Raw genomic sequence first — 17,824 nt, 5'->3', positions numbered from 1 at the left:
AAGCTATCTTTTGCAGTGCTCCAGCAACCCCCTGAGGTAGCAGCCTGTTAAAAATGACCGTGCAAGGGTGAGGCGGGCAAGGGAACCTCTGCAGGTCTCTGCTCTCACCAGCCCACCATGCTGGCCAGTTTGTGCAAGGGTGGAACAAATGCCAGAAGGTCCCAGTCCCTTTCTGTGGATGTTTTCAATTCAATTAAGCCAATTAAAGTCTGAAAGATGAAAGAGTACAGAAATGGTACATTCCCTGCCCTTTTGGTGCCTATAAAACGTTCTAGGCAACCAGCCCAGTCCAGAACATCTCTGTCGGGCCTGCAGAACTGATAGGCCTGGTCACTTCTGTTCTTGGCCATTTCAGTGGCGGTTGCTGTCTTTATTCAGACCAAGGAAGGCCATCGCCCAGACTTACAGAGAACCCAGGAAAACAAGAGTCTATGCCTCTGCAGCAGCCAACAGTCGATGACAGACCTTGATATAACTGATGGCTCCTGTCTGCCCTGTGGCCTGTGGCATTAATCAAGATGAGAAAGGTTAGCACAAGCAGTCTTTGACTTGACAGGCCCCCAGAGCTGGAGCAGGACCCCTGAGAATGCTGAGAGTAGCCTGCTGGGGTTCATGGACATTCCTGTGCTTTATCCCTGCCCCTCACCCTTGTGCTCTCTGGGACAGTGCCCCTGCTCCCAAGGCTTGCAGCTCCTCCTTTGCCAGACAGGCCCCTACTCACTCACTTCTCCAGGCCTTTGTCCTCACCTAGGGCTGATCAAACAATGGACTTCCCACCAACTCAATAACCACTTGTCTCAAAGAGCTTACAACCCCAAGAGCAGGAAAGACATGCTCACAGGTTGTTGCGATGCTGAGCAGAGCAAAATAGGACCAGTCGTGGGATTCTAGACTCAGTAGCAATCAGTTTTGGTAGATACTTTCTTGAGCACATTCAATTTGAATTGCCCCTCAAATTTGTTGGAAGGCATTAGGTAGAGATAGAACAGAAGGTGTGCAGGGTAGGGCACCTGCGGAGTACTCAGAGCTGGCAAAGCTGTTTGTCATGGCGGGGGAGCAGTGCCATGGGCAGACAAGCCAGGGGTATGGCTGAGCAGACCAGAGCAGGAGAGGAGCTGGAAGGTCCTTTGAAGGAATATGGCCTTTTGCTTAATGGGGGGGGGGGGGGGAGGGGATTGAAACATGGTGCATGGTTTTCTGGAGGCCAGTGCAGCTTGGAGGCAGAGAGAGTGACAACGTCTGAACCAGGAAAGGTTCCGAGCAGGGTCGTAACAAGCCACCCAACTGGAAGGAGACCTATTAGTTGGTAGATGGGATGTGGGATCTTCTTGGTCAGGGATGAGAAAGAAGGAGCAGGCCATGGGTGGAGGCAGGGTGCCAGGGGATACTGAAGTGTGGAGGGACACAGGGCCAGCCGAGAAGCCATAGCGAGGGGCCAAAATACTTTATGCCCTAGCAGAAGGTGAAGCTTCACTTCTCCACTTAGTCCCCTTATCGTGAGTCACCACAGGCCCAGTCAGCCACAGTAATGACGCTCACCAGTTAGGAGCTGCCCAAGGACCCAGTGTGGCTCTGTCTGGGCTGCTATTGCTTAATCGAGGGCAGGCAGCACTGGGGGCCAGGGGCAGGGAGTTCAAAAAGGAGGACAGAGCTGGCCTTGGGTGAACCCTGGAGGGCCAGAGAGTAGGGACACTGTGCTGCTGGCGTGCAGGGTACCCTGCTTGATGGAATAGGCATTTCTGTCAGGCCACTGGGATGAGCCCACCTAACTATGCACCATTCACTCTGTCACTCCCGAAACCCACCAGCGCCCTGTGGCAGGAGCTGGCACCCTCCAACCAAGCCTTAACCAAGTGGGTGTAGAGGCTGAAAAGATAAGAGGTTCCAAATGAAGAAACTTGTCCTCTGCTTCCCTTTTAGAAAGAGCCCCTATGGAGTCCCTAGGTGGCTCAGTGAGGGTGACACAGGTACACAGCTAACCCCTGGTGCCCTAGCCGCATGTGGAAAGTCTCAGAATGCAAGCCAGTGGCCTGCCTGCCAAGGGCATCAGAGCTTGGAGTGAGTGCCCCCCACTGTCTTCAGCCAGTACTGCCAGGGCTGGCATGGCCTGGGGACTCTGCTCAGGGACAATTGACTCACGTTTATGCTGGATGCCCCTGCCACTTGGCCCCAGCACTCACAGAACCAATTGTTTGGTCCTCTCCCAGCAGCCCTGCCTGGCTGGGGCCTGGAAGACAGCTGAGCCCAGGAAGTCGACGCACAAGGGAGTTTGTTGGCCTGATGCTGGCTGAAGCCAATGTCAGCACAGATAAATCAGACCCTGCCCCTCTCCTCCATCAGTCTAAACAAAGGTCCTAAGTAGGGGAAGGAAGCTGGCAGGGACACAGGCATAGGTGGAGATGCCAGGTGAAACTGTGTGGGGAGGACCAAGGAGTGCAGGTGACAACTGAAAGCTTCCATCACTGTCTCCAGCAGTTCCATGGTCCAGCAAGGCCTGTGGCCAGAGGCAAGAGACCTGGGTGTCCTTGTGGCTCTGCCACCTCAAATGGCCAAGTCTCGGTTTCCTGCCCTGGTGAATGGCAGAGTGACTCCTCCTGTGCCCCAGTCGGGTGGGTGGGGTGCATTCATATAGCACCCCAAAAGGAGCCCAACTTGCCTCATATACCACTTTGCTGCCCCACACATCCCTGAGCTCAGGGCTCATCCACATTGCCTCCACCCTCACCCAGTCAGGCAAAATGACTGACTGAAGTCCCCTCCCCCTCCCCGCTTCTGCCCCTCCAGTCTGTCCTCACCCAGGTGGTGGCCCATATCACTCATGGCTCCAAGGGATCTGTAGTTCCTCCTCCCGCTGACCTGTCCATTATCTGCCTTATTCCTACTGTCAAAACACTGTTTGCTCCAAAAGAATGGCTCGCTCCACACCTTGAATTCTGGTCATTTCTTAAATATGCCTCTTCCAAGGGCCTTCCCTGACCTCTGCCCCCAACATAAACTTCGACCCCCATCACTCTGATGTCACTTTCTCACCGGCAGGACCTGCTACGTACCCATATCCCAGCCAGATGGAGACTGTGGGAATGCATTCAGTTCTGTCCACCACCCTGTTAGCCTGTCCACCACTCTGTCCCCAGCACAGGCATGTAGTAGATGTTCAGTAGAGATTTGCCAGATGACAGACTGGAAGGATGGGCAACGGGTAGTTTCGTGACTGTGGGAGAGGACAGCACATTTGTGGGTCTGCTACTTGGTTCCCACATCTGGTAATGAAGGCAGCTCTGTGGGGAAGGTGTCTAGGGAGTGAAGACTGAGATGCCCAAACTTTTAAAACACGGATAGTCATTTTCTGAGGCACCTTTCTGCTTCCCAAACCTTGTCAGAAAGGACTGCTCTAGGTACACATGCTTTTTCTTGACAGGTGGGGCCAGCATGCGGAGGAACTGAGGCCCCCACCATTTTCCAAGCCCCTGAGAGCTGTGGTGCATTTCTACTCCCAGCCTTCACTCTGAGTGACAGGAGGGGCAATCCTGAGAGTAGCAAGCCATAGGGCTTTGGGCTATTGTGTTTTCAAGGGCGGTTCTAGACCAGAAAACTGGATTGGTGGCCAAGTTCTGCCTCCAAGAGGATTATTCTGAGCCAGGAGCGTCCTCAGAGGTGAGGGATCAGGCCCAACTAAGCCACGTTGCCAGGAGGCCTCTGCTGGTGTGAAGGCCAAGGCCATTTGCACTGAGACTACTTCAGTCCTGGGAGCTTAGCACATGGCCTTGGGAGATGCTTTCACTCATGCGCAGGCAGGCTGCAGGCTGGGAAGGAGATGTAAGGAAAGACCAGCAGGAGAAGCTAGAGGCCTGGGACACATAGGCCCCACAGGCTCAGCAAACCCCTGTGGTCCAAACCTCCAGACCCTGTGAAGGCTGAGGACGAAGCAGCTGAGGCTCCAGCAGTTTCTTGGGCAGGTGTGGGCAGTGGCAGTACAGTATGTGGACAGTAAGAGGGACCACAGCTTCGTGGTACGCTGCAGAGGAGAGAAGGTGGTGTGACCCAGGAGTCAGCTGGCTGCTTTCAGTGTGTGTTGGGGTAGGAAAGTGGTTGGCACTGTGCTGCAGGGTAGGGCGACGGAGAAACAGCCAGTGATCTATGGCTGCTTTCCAATTTCTCCTGTGTGCCCTCTCTTCCACCCCTCCTCTTTCACTCCCTTTATCCCCTCCTTCCCCCTTCCCTCTCTCCTTCCTTCCCCCTTTTTTCTCCGCCTTCCCCCCCCCCTTTCTCTCTCCCTTCCTGCTTCCTCTGGGGTTCCTCCCTTCTTTGCCTCCACTTCCCAGGTACCCACAGGATAGCAGAAACACCTTGACCTGGCACCCAGCTCGCCCTGTCCATGGCTTGGCCTGCTCCCTGAGCCCCTGTGCATCACCCTGTGCAAACTGTGAGCTGTGAACAGCAGAGGCTGTGCTGGAAGATCACCTCGCCGCCCAGGATTTATAGCATGCAGGCCTCACAGGGCGAGTCTTAATCAGGCAAGAACTGTAGCATGATGGATTGGATGATTTGCTGGAGGAGGGGCACAGCCATGAGAGGACCATGACATGGCTAAGCCACCCATGCCAGGACAAGGCCATCACTAATCAGTCCTGCCCTCCCAGCTTGGGCACTCATGGTGGGCATGACTGAGAGCTAGCCTGGCAGGTGAGCCTGTCAGGGCAACAGGGGCACAGGCCCAGCTTGAGGGATGAATTTTGTACTTAGTGAATCATGACTTGGACTGAGTGTAGACTGGCAGAGAACATTCTAGAAGAATGGACCTTGGTTTTGTTTCAACTATACTCCTGGCTTCATCTCACCTCTGTCTTCCCAGGTGTCCACACTTGGCCATTTCCCTGCTTCCGCCACCTCCGCTGCACCTCCCCCAGGCACTGAGACCCCAGGCGGCCACCTGCCCCTGAGGCTGCACCTGTGAGAAGGCCCAGCATCTTCTCCTCCCAGTGCAACAGGCAGGATGGGCGACATGGCCAACAGTTCCATCGAGTTCCACCCCAAGCCCCAGCAGCGGGAGGCCCCCCATGCAGGAGGCTTTGGGTGCACACTGGCTGAACTGCGCTCCCTCATGGAGCTCCGAGGGGCCGAAGCACTGCAGAAGGTCCAAGAAGCTTATGGGGATGTCAGCGGTCTCTGTAGGAGGCTGAAGACCTCGCCCACAGAGGGTAAGTCTGCTAGCAGAGACCCAGCACAGCCATGTGTTCACAGGGGACTCTGGGTCATGTGCCACCCAATACTCCTCCTGGCCATCTAGGGACATCCTGAAGATGTTCCCTACCCCAAGCAGGCCCAGTCAAGGGCTGGGTGGTGCCACTGCAGCAGCTTTTGAGAAGTACTCTTACTCTGACCATGCCCTCTCCAGGCAGCCATTTCCTCCTGAGCAGGAGATTGTCTGCATGGGGTGGGAGGGTCACCCTCTAGGCAACCCGCAGTCTTCAAAGAGCTTTGGCCAGACCCCTGTGCCTGCACCTTCATAATCAGCAGCTCCCTGCATTCATCTGTTCTTTGGAATAATAGAGACTGAGTGACAGAAAAGGGGAAGAAAGGAAACAGCACCACGTCAGCCCATGCAGGCCAGATGGCCCTTTTCTGTATGTTTGGGGTGCCCCGTGCACTCAGCCTTGTGTCCAGTTAAGAGGAAGGAGTGTAGAGTATGGACCCTCTGAGGGCTTGGGTTATAGGAGGCCTCTCCCTGGCAAGGGAGGGGATGACTTCCAGACAGTGGGGGCTGAGGGGGTGGTGCCCAGAGTGCCAAGCGGAGGTCGCACTGGTGGCAGTCTATCCCAAAGAGGTGCAAGCATGAAGTGGTATAATGCTGAGCAAATCTGCTGCAGGGAGTCTCTATGGAGCCTGGGAGCATCCTTTAGAAGGTTCTAGGAGTGGATGCCTGACTGCCACCTGGGTTCCCTGCCTCTGCCCTGTGGTCCTTTCCCCCGATCTGGAGGCAATCTTCCGTCTTGCCCTGTACCAGCCTTCCCCAGTCCTGCCTGCTGGGTCTGCTGGGAAGCCAGGACCACCAGGAGCCAGGCTTGGCTCCAGATTCCAAGAGCTGGAGTGTTCTCTGTCCCAGCTGGCACCACCCTGGCAAGGCTGCTGGGGCTGTCCCAGCCCAGTGCCAGGCCTGTTCTGGGCCAGGGCTGATTGATCTCATCAGCTCTGCTCCCAGCCATGACATCTTCATCTACCCAGGGCCCTTGCCATCGCCCTTGTCTCCTGCTCCCTGGTCCCATCTGTGTGCGGGTGGCTCATGGACTGGAACAGGGAGTGCAGATGGCCCACCTGGGAGGAAGTGGGTCCAAGGGTCAGGTGAGAGTGTGCCCACCTGACCAGGTTAGGAACTCTAAGATAGGTGGCCTTCCCTGGATGTCCTGAGTCTCTCTCGGTTTGCACTGTCAAGGGGCTCAGCCCGGCACCGTGTGTCATGGGGGCAGATGATCTGGCTCAGGGCCAGAGGATCTCTCTCCTTCCCTCCTCCTTGCCCTCCCTCATGATCTGGGGCCATTTAGCCACAAGAGCTCTGGCCTCCCCCAGATAAAAGGAAGCAGATGGGCTTCAGCTGGCAGCTCTTTCCTCTGCCTGTCAGGCTTTGTTAAATATTTAAAATGTCAAGGCCCCTGGGAACCTGCCTGATTCTGCCACAGCAGCTCTGGAGCACACCCGCTGCCTGTGGAGGGGCTGGCATGGAGAAAGGCAGGTGCCCAGGTTGGTGGCCCAGCCCCAATAGAAGGAACCGACCAGGCCTGGCCTGCGTCCCAAAGGATGAATGGTATGAGGACCACCCCTCGCCTCTTTGGCTCTGGGAGCCTTCAAGGTCTGGGCACCAGGAGTGGTTGACTCTGGCCCTCCAGCAAGTGTGGGATCCTCACACACCTGCCGACCTAGTCCTAGACCTCTCACCCAGACCCCCCACCCACTCCTGCCCAGACACAGTGGACTTAGCTTGTGCAAGGGGTTGGCTTAGCTATGCCCCAGGCACTACACCAACCCCTTAGGGCACACTGCTGGGCAGACTGGGAGTGCTGGCAGAGTCGTGCTTTGGGGAGGGTGGGGAGGTGCATGGTATACTGGAGAGGAGACTTTTAACAATCCAGGAGGATTCCAGAAGCCAAGGAACCCAGATCTTAGGCTGAGCTCAGTGGTAGACCTGCTTGGGGGCCCTGGGTCCCGGCCCTTCCTCTGTCTGGCCTCCACCAGCAGTCACGGAAAGGAGGGGGTGGATTAGTCTGGAGCCGCACGACGTGGTCTTAATCCAATTCCAATGGCATCTGGCCTCTGCTCTGGGCAGGATGCCCATCTGTGTCTATGCCAACCAGCGGCCCCTGTCCCCATACCCTGAATGTGGGCCGCCCTTGGGGGCCTGCTAGGCCAGGGCATGCTTGGAACCAGAGGGGCTGTAGCTGCCTTCCACCCTGTGAGTGCTTCGGTGGCGGCAGATGTCAGGACCCCTGAGCCTACAGGAAGGTCAAGGCCTCCAGCTGGTCTACGGCAAGAGAGAGGGAAGCATTACAGCAGCATCGAGGGCAAACCAAGGCCAAGGGACAGGCTGGAGGAGGGAGGGAGGGAGAGAGGAGGGAGGGAGGGAAGAAAGGAGGGAAGGAGCTCCAGGGGACAAGGCCCCCCGAGGGCACAACTTCCAGTGGGGACAAGCTGGGTACGTGGGGCAGGGCAGGCAGGGTGCAGATTAATGTGGTGCCATAGACCATAAACTCAGGGTGGGGGAGTCCTTCTCATGGGCTCCAGATCAGTGTCCTTTCCTGGGGCAGGAGCGGGGTGAGACCCTGGGTGTCTGGGAGATCCAGGATTCAGTTCAAATGCCTTCTTAGTCCTGACCACACCTTTTATATCTCTTGTAGCTCAAGGACACAAGCCCCAGTCAGGAGTGGGGTACAGGCCCTCAGCTGGGTCCCTAGCCCTTAGGAACTAAGGACCTGAGCTTCTCTTAAACACCGAACTGGGAAGTTGCAGACTCCAGAAACTTGAGCCACAGCTGGCCCCTCATGATGAGGCCAAGGGGAGAAGGGCAGGGACAGCTGCAGCTCTGCTGGGTGGGGAGGACAGCATGTGGTCATTGCCTAGCTCAGGAGATGTTCCAACTCTGTGCCGGCTGTGGGCTTTTGCTCTTATCAGTCCTTCCACCTCCAAGAGGCCCCACCATGCTCCTCCCCAGAAGCCTTCTTTCTCTGCCCAGTGCACACCCACTCTCCTTCCTCCTGACTCCTTCGACACCACACTTAGCACTTTCTTGTTCTCAAGTCCTGTGGGGCCTGGTCTTGTATGCCTTTCCAAGCTGGCTGGGAGTACCCCGTGGGCTGACTGGAGCCTTCCAGTAGACCCCTGTCCCTGGGAGAGACCATGGGAGTGGCAGCTAACTCAGGGCTGGAAGCTGCAAGTTGCCATCAGTCCACCAGGTGTCAGTGTGAGACTGGGCACTGGGGGAAGAGAAGAGGGAGAGCCTGGGGAACTAGGGCAGCACTGGGCAGGGTGTGGGAAGCTTGGTAGACAGATGACCCTGGAAGGAAGCAGAATCCTGAGGGTTGAGGGTCAGGCAGGGGACTGCATCATCCCATCTGCCTACCTCTAGGGAAGGTGGCCAAGTCGGAATCTAGCCTTCGGAGGCAGTGGCCTGGATGCCAGTCCCACACAGCCTTTGCTACTTTCAGGAATGGGCCTGAGGAGACTCATGCTCTAGGGGCAGAGACCCAGAGGCCTCCGCACAGGCCTGGGTAGGAAGTGGATTGTCCCAGGAAGAGAAGTAAGGTTCTAGCTTCCGAATGCCAGACTAGCCACTTTGTAGCCATGCACAGCCCCTGTGTTAACCAGGCCCTCCCTCCCTCCCAGCCCCCAAACAGCAGCTTATTCAGGATGTGAGGGGCCTCCCAAGGTTTTAGAACTATCTGGTCAGGCCCCTTTCAGCTTCTCATCCCCACGTCACAGTGCCTCATCTGCTCAGGCCACAGGGTCTTCCCCGCTGGAACGAGTTTCCCCAGCCTTCACCCTCCTTGTCCTCTGCCTGATGGCCTGAAGACACTGTGGCACAAGTGTGACCTATTGGCAATCTCATTAGACTTACAGATGTTCAGTAGCCACCGAGCATGCAGCTGCCAGGGGGCCAATGGGCAGGGCAAGGAGCTCATGTCCTGTCCTGTTCTTCATTGTGACCCCCCGCTCTGGATGCAGAGTGGCACTGCAGTGGGGTCTGCAAAAGGCATCAGGAAGGAGGCAGCTGTCTCTGGAGGGCAGGCCATAAGACTCATGCTCTAGAGGCAGAAGGCTGGCAGTAGTCTCTATACAACTCCCCTGCATCATGGGCGCCAGGCCCTTGCTGAATAGCATGACCAAGACTGACAACATCCCTTTGGAGTGACCCACTATAGTCCCTAGACTGCCCCCCAGTGTATCAGGAGGGTAGTCCAGCCCTTCCTCATGCTAGGAGCTCTGAGGTATGTAGTGGTTACATGCCCCAGCTATCCAGGCAGCTGGAGGGGCCACGTAGGCATTCCCACATACATGCTCCCAGAGTTTGCCAGGCCAGTGCAGTTTCCACCTACTGGTGCTTTCAGTGTAGAAGGAGACGCAGAATTGCTCAGGAGAAGGGGAAGAAGGAGCAAGGCCACATGGGGCCCGGTTGCCTTTCCTGTCATGTCTGTACCTCTGCTCTCTACTGCAGGCCTGGCTGACAATGCCAGTGACTTGGAGAAGCGCAGGCAGATCTATGGGCAGAACTTCATCCCACCCAAGCAGCCCAAGACCTTCCTGCAGCTGGTGTGGGAGGCCCTACAAGACGTAACCCTCATCATTCTAGAGGTAGCTGCCATCGTCTCCCTGGGTCTGTCGTTCTACGCACCACCAGGCGAGGAGAGTGAAGGTAAGGGGTAGGGCCCAGAGGGCTGGTGAAGGAGGCATGGCAGGAAGGTGCAGGACAAGGGAAGCAGCACAGTTGGGCTGGCAGGAGGGGAGGAATGGAACCTAAAATGAGGGAGGGTCACAGGATGTCCCTGCTCCAGTGTCAGGAAGGAGCTGGCTGGAGTGACTCCTCTGCCACCTTTGTACTCCCCTCTGTCCTTGGGCACAGCATGTGGGAATGTGTCAGCTGGGGCAGAAGATGAAGGAGAGGCCGAGGCTGGCTGGATCGAGGGAGCAGCCATCTTGCTGTCTGTCATCTGTGTGGTATTGGTCACGGCCTTCAATGACTGGAGCAAGGAGAAGCAGTTCCGAGGCCTGCAGAGCCGTATAGAGCAGGAACAGAAGTTCACAGTCATCCGGAATGGGCAGCTCCTCCAGGTCCCCGTGGCTGCACTGGTGGTAGGGGACATCGCCCAAGTCAAGTATGGTGAGTGTGACCATCATGGCCCACTCTGCAAAGGAAGCTCAGCTCCCATTTCGGGGGTAGTGTGGGACAGAGGAGACCCCACACACACACCCAGTGCAGCCCTTCTCACCAGGAGCATGTGTGCCCTCACACTGTGGGAAGCTGGAGGTGGGATTCATGAGCAGGGGGTCCCAGGAACATAAGCTATCCACATGGCCTGTCAAAGCCTTCCCCAACACTGCAGGACACTTCTGTTGCCCCCACTCTCTGGGAGCTGCAACACAGGCCTAGTGATTGGTGGGTCTCCCCAGAAAGGAGGAGGCTGAAGGAAGAGGGCCCTGTATCCAATGGGACCTCCCCCCAAGTGAGGCACGAGGCCACGGGGAGGAAGGCCACTTGGACCCATAGTCTGTGGTTCTGGCTGCCTGGCTGGCCTTAGGAGACCTGCTGCCTGCCGATGGTGTGCTCATCCAGGGCAACGACCTCAAAATCGATGAGAGCTCCCTGACAGGAGAATCAGACCACGTGCGCAAATCAGCCGACAAAGACCCCATGCTGCTCTCAGGTGAGGCCTTAGGGCACTGGCCCAGCCCTTGGGGAAGCTGGGAGTTGGCTGGCTGCCACCCCATTGGAGCAGCCCAGCACTAAGAGCCTTGGAAGGCATTTGGCCCAACAACCCCTTCAACCAGCACCACTCTGCCCCGCCCCAGTATCCCTTCTGATTAGGGAGTCTGAAGACTTCACCCTCCTTGAGGCCAGAGCAGCCTGTGGGAGGCATGGTGGTGGTGCTCCAGCCTCAGGGAAAGACATGAGCCTCTCCAACCCCAGAGACCCCTGATGTCCTCAAGGAAGTCCTTAGAGGTAGGAGCTGGCTCTGGGTCAACACAGTGCCATGCTCCAATCCAGACCCTCATGAAGAGCCAGGGGGGATAGTGTTCCCTTTCCAGAAGGTTCTGTCTTAGCCTAGTGTTTATCCCAGTGGCAAATGCAGTGTACAAGACAGAGAGGCTGGAAGCTCCAGCTGGGCCTTACGAATGGCTCACCTGGTGCCTCTGGGAAAGCAGCTGCTCCAAGCCAAGAATGAGGCTTTGGTCTAGGCTTAGGGTCAATGTCACCTCCAGGGACCTCTAGACACTGAGTCCCTGCTTCTGGGATTCCTGGGATCAAACCTATAGGTGCTGAGCATGCCTCCCACCTGGTGGTGCAAATCTCTGTCTCGGTCTCTCTGTGTTGGTTATGCCAGGCACTCATGTCATGGAAGGTTCTGGAAGAATGGTGGTGACAGCTGTGGGTGTGAACTCCCAGACAGGCATCATCTTCACCTTGCTTGGAGCAGGTGGAGAGGAGGAGGAGAAGAAGGATAAGAAAGGTAAGACCACAGAGACCCCCCAGTTCCCAGCATTAATGAGAGGTTAGCTCCTCTTCTACACAACTCACTCTTTCTTCTCTACCTGCTGGCGGACACTCGCTGGCCCAGTCCTTGGCTCTAACTTTGGTTCTCACTATGGGAGAGATAGCCCTCGGGGGTGGGAGGCCATACCCTCTCTTCTTATTCCTTTTGGAGACCCCTCTTCTGGGGTCTTTGCCCCAGAGCCAGTAGGTCAGGGGTCCCCCAAATTTCTGTGTAAGAGCAGCTTCGCTCAGATGGCTATTCCCCAAAGGCTTTGGGATTTTTGTGCCAGGGTTGGGTGAGTGCCCTGCCTTGGTAAGAATGGGGTCAGAATGACAGGGGCCTGGGAGAATGCCACATACCCTCAGGGGTGCTAAACCACCATGGTAAAGTGTTAGGGTCCCAGGCCGATGTTGCAGCCAGGACATGCAGATCATGCAGCCAAAGGTGGAGGGCCCCCAAGCAGAAGTGAGGGCAGAACCCCCGAAGGATGTCCAGGGCTGGAGGAAGCTGGAATGGGCAGGGATCCTCACCCCAAGAGAAAGCAGTGTCCAGAAACAAATGTCTTCCAAGAACCCAGCTCTAGAGCTACCCTGGCCTTCCCGCTGCTTCCTCTTGCCTCTGCTCTGAGACCCAGACATGGCCAGTGTCCCCTTCAGTCCTCACAACAAGGCTTACAAAGCTACAGAACTGCCCTCAGCATCCACCATCCTGTCCTGGCCCCTCCAGTCAGGACTCCATTCTCTTCTGTGAAGCAGGCCTGTACCTGCTCATGACTCACTGTGCTCTGGCCTGGGTCTCCTGTCCTATAGTTGAACCAGGTGGAAAACAGAGTTGTCTAGGTGTGTGTCTCACCTCTGAGAGAATCTACTAGGACCTATTAGAAGTGTAAACAAACTGCACATACACAAGGAGAACATGTGCTAGAAGCCTGCAACCAGGGCCCCAGAGGCAGTGAGATGCTGGGGCCGCTGAGCAGGGCAGGGGACAGAAGAGTGCCAGTCACTGGCCCTATCTCAGTTAGTCAATGCCACTGGACCAGAAGAGCAGGAAGGATCAGTCTGTCCAGCCCCAGCAACACAAGGACAGGTCAGCATGAGGTAAGATGTGCTAGTGTCCCCAACCCTTGACCTCCCTGCTCCTGGAGGTAGCAACGGAGGAGGTAGATGATAGCTGCTACCTAGAAGCTACCATGGGCCCTGTCTCCTGGCGCCTTCCAGCTTCTAGCTGGCCAGGCCCACCCCTCACAGCCGCTGGTTGACCCTCTTCCACCTTTACCACACCTAGCCCCTTCTCCCTGCAGGGCTCAGCCCAGTGTTGCTCTATAGTGAGTGCCCTGGGCTGCATAAGCAGGCAAGTGGATGGGTAGGGAGACCCTGGGCCTCATCTGGGCTGGGCTGGAGTCCCCATGCCTCTCTCCAGGGAAGCCCAGCTCATTTTGCCTGGTGGTACTTCACCAACACCCTGGTAGCTAGTTGGTGGGGCACCATTTCCACACTCCTTCTTAGGCCCCTCCACTTTGACCTTGACAAAACCCCTCCCCCCCAGGTCCCTCCCCCCTTGCCCTTCTCCAGCACCCCAGGCTGGGCTACTTAGGAGTCAGAGGGGACACCTCCACCAGCTTGCTTTCTGGAGGAGGGGAATGCTGAAGGGACCCTGGAGGGGGAAGAGAGCTGGACAGGTTCAGGGGAGTGAGCAGCAGCATCCACGAGCCCTGAGGTTTTACCCAAGGACTGGGCCACTGTGGAAATAGGAAGGTGGCCATTCCCAGTGCTTGTCCCTGGCCTTCACTATATCCTAACTTGGGCTATCTCCCCAACACTCCCTGCCTGCTTCCCCCTCCCACCTGTGGCTTACCTTTTGGTCTTGATTCCTAGCCACCCTTCTCCTTGGGGTGCCCTCCTTCCCCTCTCCCTCCCCTCCTTTGGCTCCTGTCCCTCTCAGGCTGGGCACAATCTTCCTCTTCCTGTAGTGCTCATCCCAACCCTCCCTCCTTCCTCCACAGGCCTCCCCGGGCCCGGGCCACAACCTGGGTCCTCTGGGTCCATTCTTCCTCTGGGTCTCCACAGCTCCAGGGCTTCCAGCAACACCCCCTCATTGCGCTGTATTGTTCCCGTGCATCTGCAAGTGTCTCCCCTCCCCCCAGAAGTCTTTTCCATCTCTGAACCCCCCCTGGACCTCCTCAGGGGATCTAGGCAGAGAAGATCCAACCCACACTCCACCTTTCCCCACAAAGGGTCTTTCACTTCTCCCTAGGGTCCCCACAGCAGACCCTACTGCCTGGGAGCCACCTGGCACCCAGTGTTCATTGATCCCCAGTGACATGAGCTATTGGGTGGTGGCTGACAGTCATCCCATAAGCCCCTCCTGCCCCATATTGGGTTATCTCTGGATCCTGCCAGCTCACATGTGGCCTCCAGGAAGAACTGGTATACAGAGCTGGGCCCCCAAAACAGCACTAGGCTCCCTGCCATAGCCCCCTTGCCTGTCAGGTTTCCTGGGCCCTTCCAGAGTTGCAGCCTTTGGAAACCAGAGGCGTGACTAGCACTGCTTCCTTTGGCCTTGGGAAACTGTCACTGCACAGGCCCTGACACCCAGGTGTAGGCTTTGTGGTTGCAGAACACATTCTGGGAGCTCTTGCATTTGTGTAACAGTTGTTGGCTGCAGAGACTATGGAGGAGGCTAGCTGAGTCCTTTCTATCAGGTGTACTCACCCCCTAAACCCCCCACCTAAGTCCACCTGGGACCCAGCCCATCCCATGCCCCTGCTGCTCCCTCCAGTGATAGGTGCTCAGCACCCAGTCCAGTGCCCTGAGCCTGGCAAATTCCTAAAGTCTCCTTTGTCCCTCAAAAGTACACATAGAGCTTACTACAAGCCAAGATGCAGAGAAAGCTGACCTCTAGGCCAGCAGGAATTAGGAACCATCTAGCTAAGCTCCTTGTACTGGTCCTGGGAGGAACACATGTCTTGACTGGGGGGCCCTACTCAAAGTGGCAGAGCTGGGACAAGATACCTGGCAGCCCTCACTCCCCATGGTGATGACCTTTTCGGAAACCTACTGCCAGCCACACATAACCCAGGATCCATCGAGGGCTGGCTTCAGGAGTTCACTAGAGGGCTGGGGTCAAGGACCAATGGGGTCATACTCAGGAAGCCCAAATGCTCACAGCAACCATGTGCTACGTGCTGGAAGGTGGCAAGAGGGCGTCAACGTGAGCCTGGAGAAAACAGGGCCTGCCTCCCCTCTCTCCTGCCTTTCGGCTGTGATCGCCATTGGACTGTCTGTGCCCTGCTGTCCTTTGTGTGTGCATGCGCCAGGGTCATGTGGTTGTTCTCAAGTCTTTGTGTCTGTCGTTCCTTTTCCATTGTAGGCAAGCAGCAAGATGGAGCGATGGAGAGTAGCCAGACCAAAGGTAATGCCTGCCCTGCACTCAGGATGGGGTGGTAGACAGAGGGCACAACTCAGGGTGGGGGGCTGCCTACCTCAGTCCCAGGAGCAGCATATAGAGACCAGATGAGACAGGTAGGGTGGCCCCTCCGAAACCCTGCCAGGAGTGTGCAAAGATCACCTTTGTGACTTGCCCATGGCATAACCAAGCCTGTGGGTTTCCCAGTTCAGCTGCCTTTCTTTTGGACAGACATCCAAGGGCCGAGGCCTACTCTCCTCTCGGCCTGAATGCCTGGTGAGAGCCGAGCCTGGGTGGCTGGAATGAAGGCCTATCAGCAGTCATTCGTAGGCACTGGGGATCCAAAGGTGGATAAAGCACCATCTCAGCCATCAGAAAATTTACAGTCCAGATAGATGGACCCAGGGGCAGCCCTCAAGTGCAGCATGGGACCTAGGGACCAAGACAGGGTCAGAGAAGCAAACAAGAATGCAGAGCATAGCTTGGCTTGGAAGGGCATTTGTGACAAAGTGACAGCCCGATGGCTAGGGTCCTGGGCTGGGGCAGAGAGTGACAGTCATGATAGTCAGTGGTGCACAAGGCTATAGCGGTCCAGCTAGGTGGGGCCTTGAGTGTTGCTGAGGCTGTGACCCAAGGCCCCTGGGAAGAAGAAGCCATCAATGAGTGGTCTCAGGCAGTCAAGGAAGAAGGGATGGCTGAGAAGACTGGAAGCAAGACAAAGCAGCAGACAGTGAGGCAGCAGGGGGTGTGCAGAGATGGTGTCAAAAGCACTAAGAGCCCCATGGGTAGGGACAAGAGCAGTGAGGCAGAAAGATGAGTGGCAGGTTTGGGTGTCCCCTCTGGGTAAGGGATGCACAAAATCACCTGAGGCAATACAGTTGGAGACCCTCACAGCATGTGTGAAGTGACAGGGGTGATAGAGGCAGAGTATGGGACACACCACCAGCACCACCACCACCACATCAGGGGCAGCATGAGGAGCACAGGGCCACTGGAAAAGTCATGACACGGCTGCCTGTTCAAGAGAGGCAGGAAGGTAGCTGCAGGAGAGTAGTTCGATGAAGAGAGAGAGAGATGCAAGTTTTGCCCAGGGCAGCCCATTTGGGCAACAGCCTCCAGCAACCACGGAGCAAGCCGAGAACACTCGTGATGATCTGGGTCCTTGATGGAAGTCAAAGCGCTGGCAGGAAAAGAGACCGCCTGAGCAAGGAGCAGGAGAGGAGAGTGCAAGGGTTCCTGGGCCTCCCTGAGGGGAGCAAATAGGTAGTTTAGACACAGGTGGGCCAATGAATCAGTCATCTCAGGGTTCTAGAATGTTCCTTGGGCCCAGGCCTCTGCTCTCAGGTATTGAGACTTGGGGCATTACAGCACTGGCTGCCCTGTCTGTGTGCCCAAGTTACTTGTGCTTGTGTCTGTCCTCCCTTCCCCTGTGAAGCCTCAAGAGAACCATCTCCATCCCACTCAGGAGGGCCTGGGCTGCCAAGGACAGAGGAGAAAGAGGAGAAAGCACCAGACAGTGTCACACTCAGAAATCAGAGAAACCCCCTGAACCCCATGTCCTCTTGTATGATGTGGCATGTCTTTCCCTACGAAAGCCCCTTGTAGCTGTCACCCCAGCAGCCAGGCCCTAATCTTGGCTGTGGGTTCCTCTGTGTGCAGCTAAGAAGCAGGATGGGGCAGTTGCCATGGAAATGCAGCCCCTGAAGAGTGCAGAGGGCGGGGAGATGGAGGAGCGGGAGAAGAAGAAAGCCAACGTGCCCAAGAAGGAGAAGTCGGTCCTGCAGGGCAAGCTCACCAAACTGGCTGTGCAGATTGGGAAAGCAGGTGGGGGTTGCAGAGGGGCGGCCCAGGGCCCCTGTTGGGCACGGAGGACACCAGGTTTCCTGGACATGAGGCCAGGCTGTGGAGAGCAAGTGGGAAATGGGTGTGGAAGGTGGTGTGGACCAGACAGCAAGGGACCAGGCCAGGGGGGGTGATTGACGTCAGGGCCTTGTCCAGCCCCCATCTGGTGAGCATGGATTCTAAACCCATCCATCATAAGGCCTGAGACAAGGGAGCACCTCCCTCAATTCAGTTCAAGCTGGCACCAGCTGCAGTATCCCTTAACTCTTCCCTTTTGCTCTCTCCCTTTCTTGCTCCTGCCGACCTCCATTCCTGCCCCCATCCTCTGTCACCTCTGCTGTGGCTGGGCAGGGCTAGTGATGTCTGCCATCACCGTCATTATCCTGGTCCTCTACTTTGTGATTGACACCTTCGTTGTGGAGGGCCGGGCGTGGCTGGCAGAGTGCACACCGGTCTATGTGCAGTACTTCGTGAAGTTCTTCATCATCGGTGTCACTGTGCTGGTTGTGGCTGTCCCGGAGGGCCTGCCTCTTGCTGTCACCATCTCCTTAGCTTACTCTGTCAAGGTAATAATATGAAACACAGTAGTAGGACTAAAAATCTGTGATACCAGGATACACACCCAAAATCTAGGGTGTAAAGCCTGTAAGCATCTTGGATGTAGTGAGAACTGGAGAGTTTGGGATCCATGTCTCAGGGGCAGAGTGGGAGGCTAAGCTGGGACCCACTCGGCTTCCTGGGCACAGTGTCATGAGCAAGAAAGGCTGGCAGTGGGATAGACTTGGCATCTGCAGCATGAGACCAGGGGCACAGAGGGGCCAGGGAGTTGAGAAAACTGGTTC

General features: G+C 56.5%; 1 protein-coding gene across 3 annotated transcripts in view; it reads left to right on the top strand.

Annotated features, from left to right (window-relative positions):
• Positions 1 to 4,993: 4,993 nt before the first annotated feature.
• The window catches only part of ATP2B3 (ATPase plasma membrane Ca2+ transporting 3), a 50,371-nt gene continuing 37,540 nt past the window's right edge, over positions 4,994 to 17,824 (top strand). For all 3 annotated transcript variants that reach the window (XM_028523290.2, XM_036016332.1, XM_028523292.2), the window contains exons 1-8: positions 4,994 to 5,198; positions 9,701 to 9,898; positions 10,106 to 10,363; positions 10,782 to 10,907; positions 11,586 to 11,711; positions 15,105 to 15,146; positions 16,800 to 16,964; positions 17,334 to 17,548. In XM_028523290.2, the coding sequence (XP_028379091.1) occupies positions 4,994 to 5,198; positions 9,701 to 9,898; positions 10,106 to 10,363; positions 10,782 to 10,907; positions 11,586 to 11,711; positions 15,105 to 15,146; positions 16,800 to 16,964; positions 17,334 to 17,548 (1,335 nt within the window). The remainder of the gene's footprint in view (positions 5,199 to 9,700; positions 9,899 to 10,105; positions 10,364 to 10,781; positions 10,908 to 11,585; positions 11,712 to 15,104; positions 15,147 to 16,799; positions 16,965 to 17,333; positions 17,549 to 17,824) is intronic.

The sequence above is a fragment of the Phyllostomus discolor genome, chromosome X, assembly GCF_004126475.2.
Source record: "Phyllostomus discolor isolate MPI-MPIP mPhyDis1 chromosome X, mPhyDis1.pri.v3, whole genome shotgun sequence".
Lineage (NCBI taxonomy): Eukaryota > Metazoa > Chordata > Mammalia > Chiroptera > Phyllostomidae > Phyllostomus > Phyllostomus discolor.
Note: the sequence above shows the minus strand (reverse complement) of the source record. Positions and strands in the feature narration are given on the sequence as shown.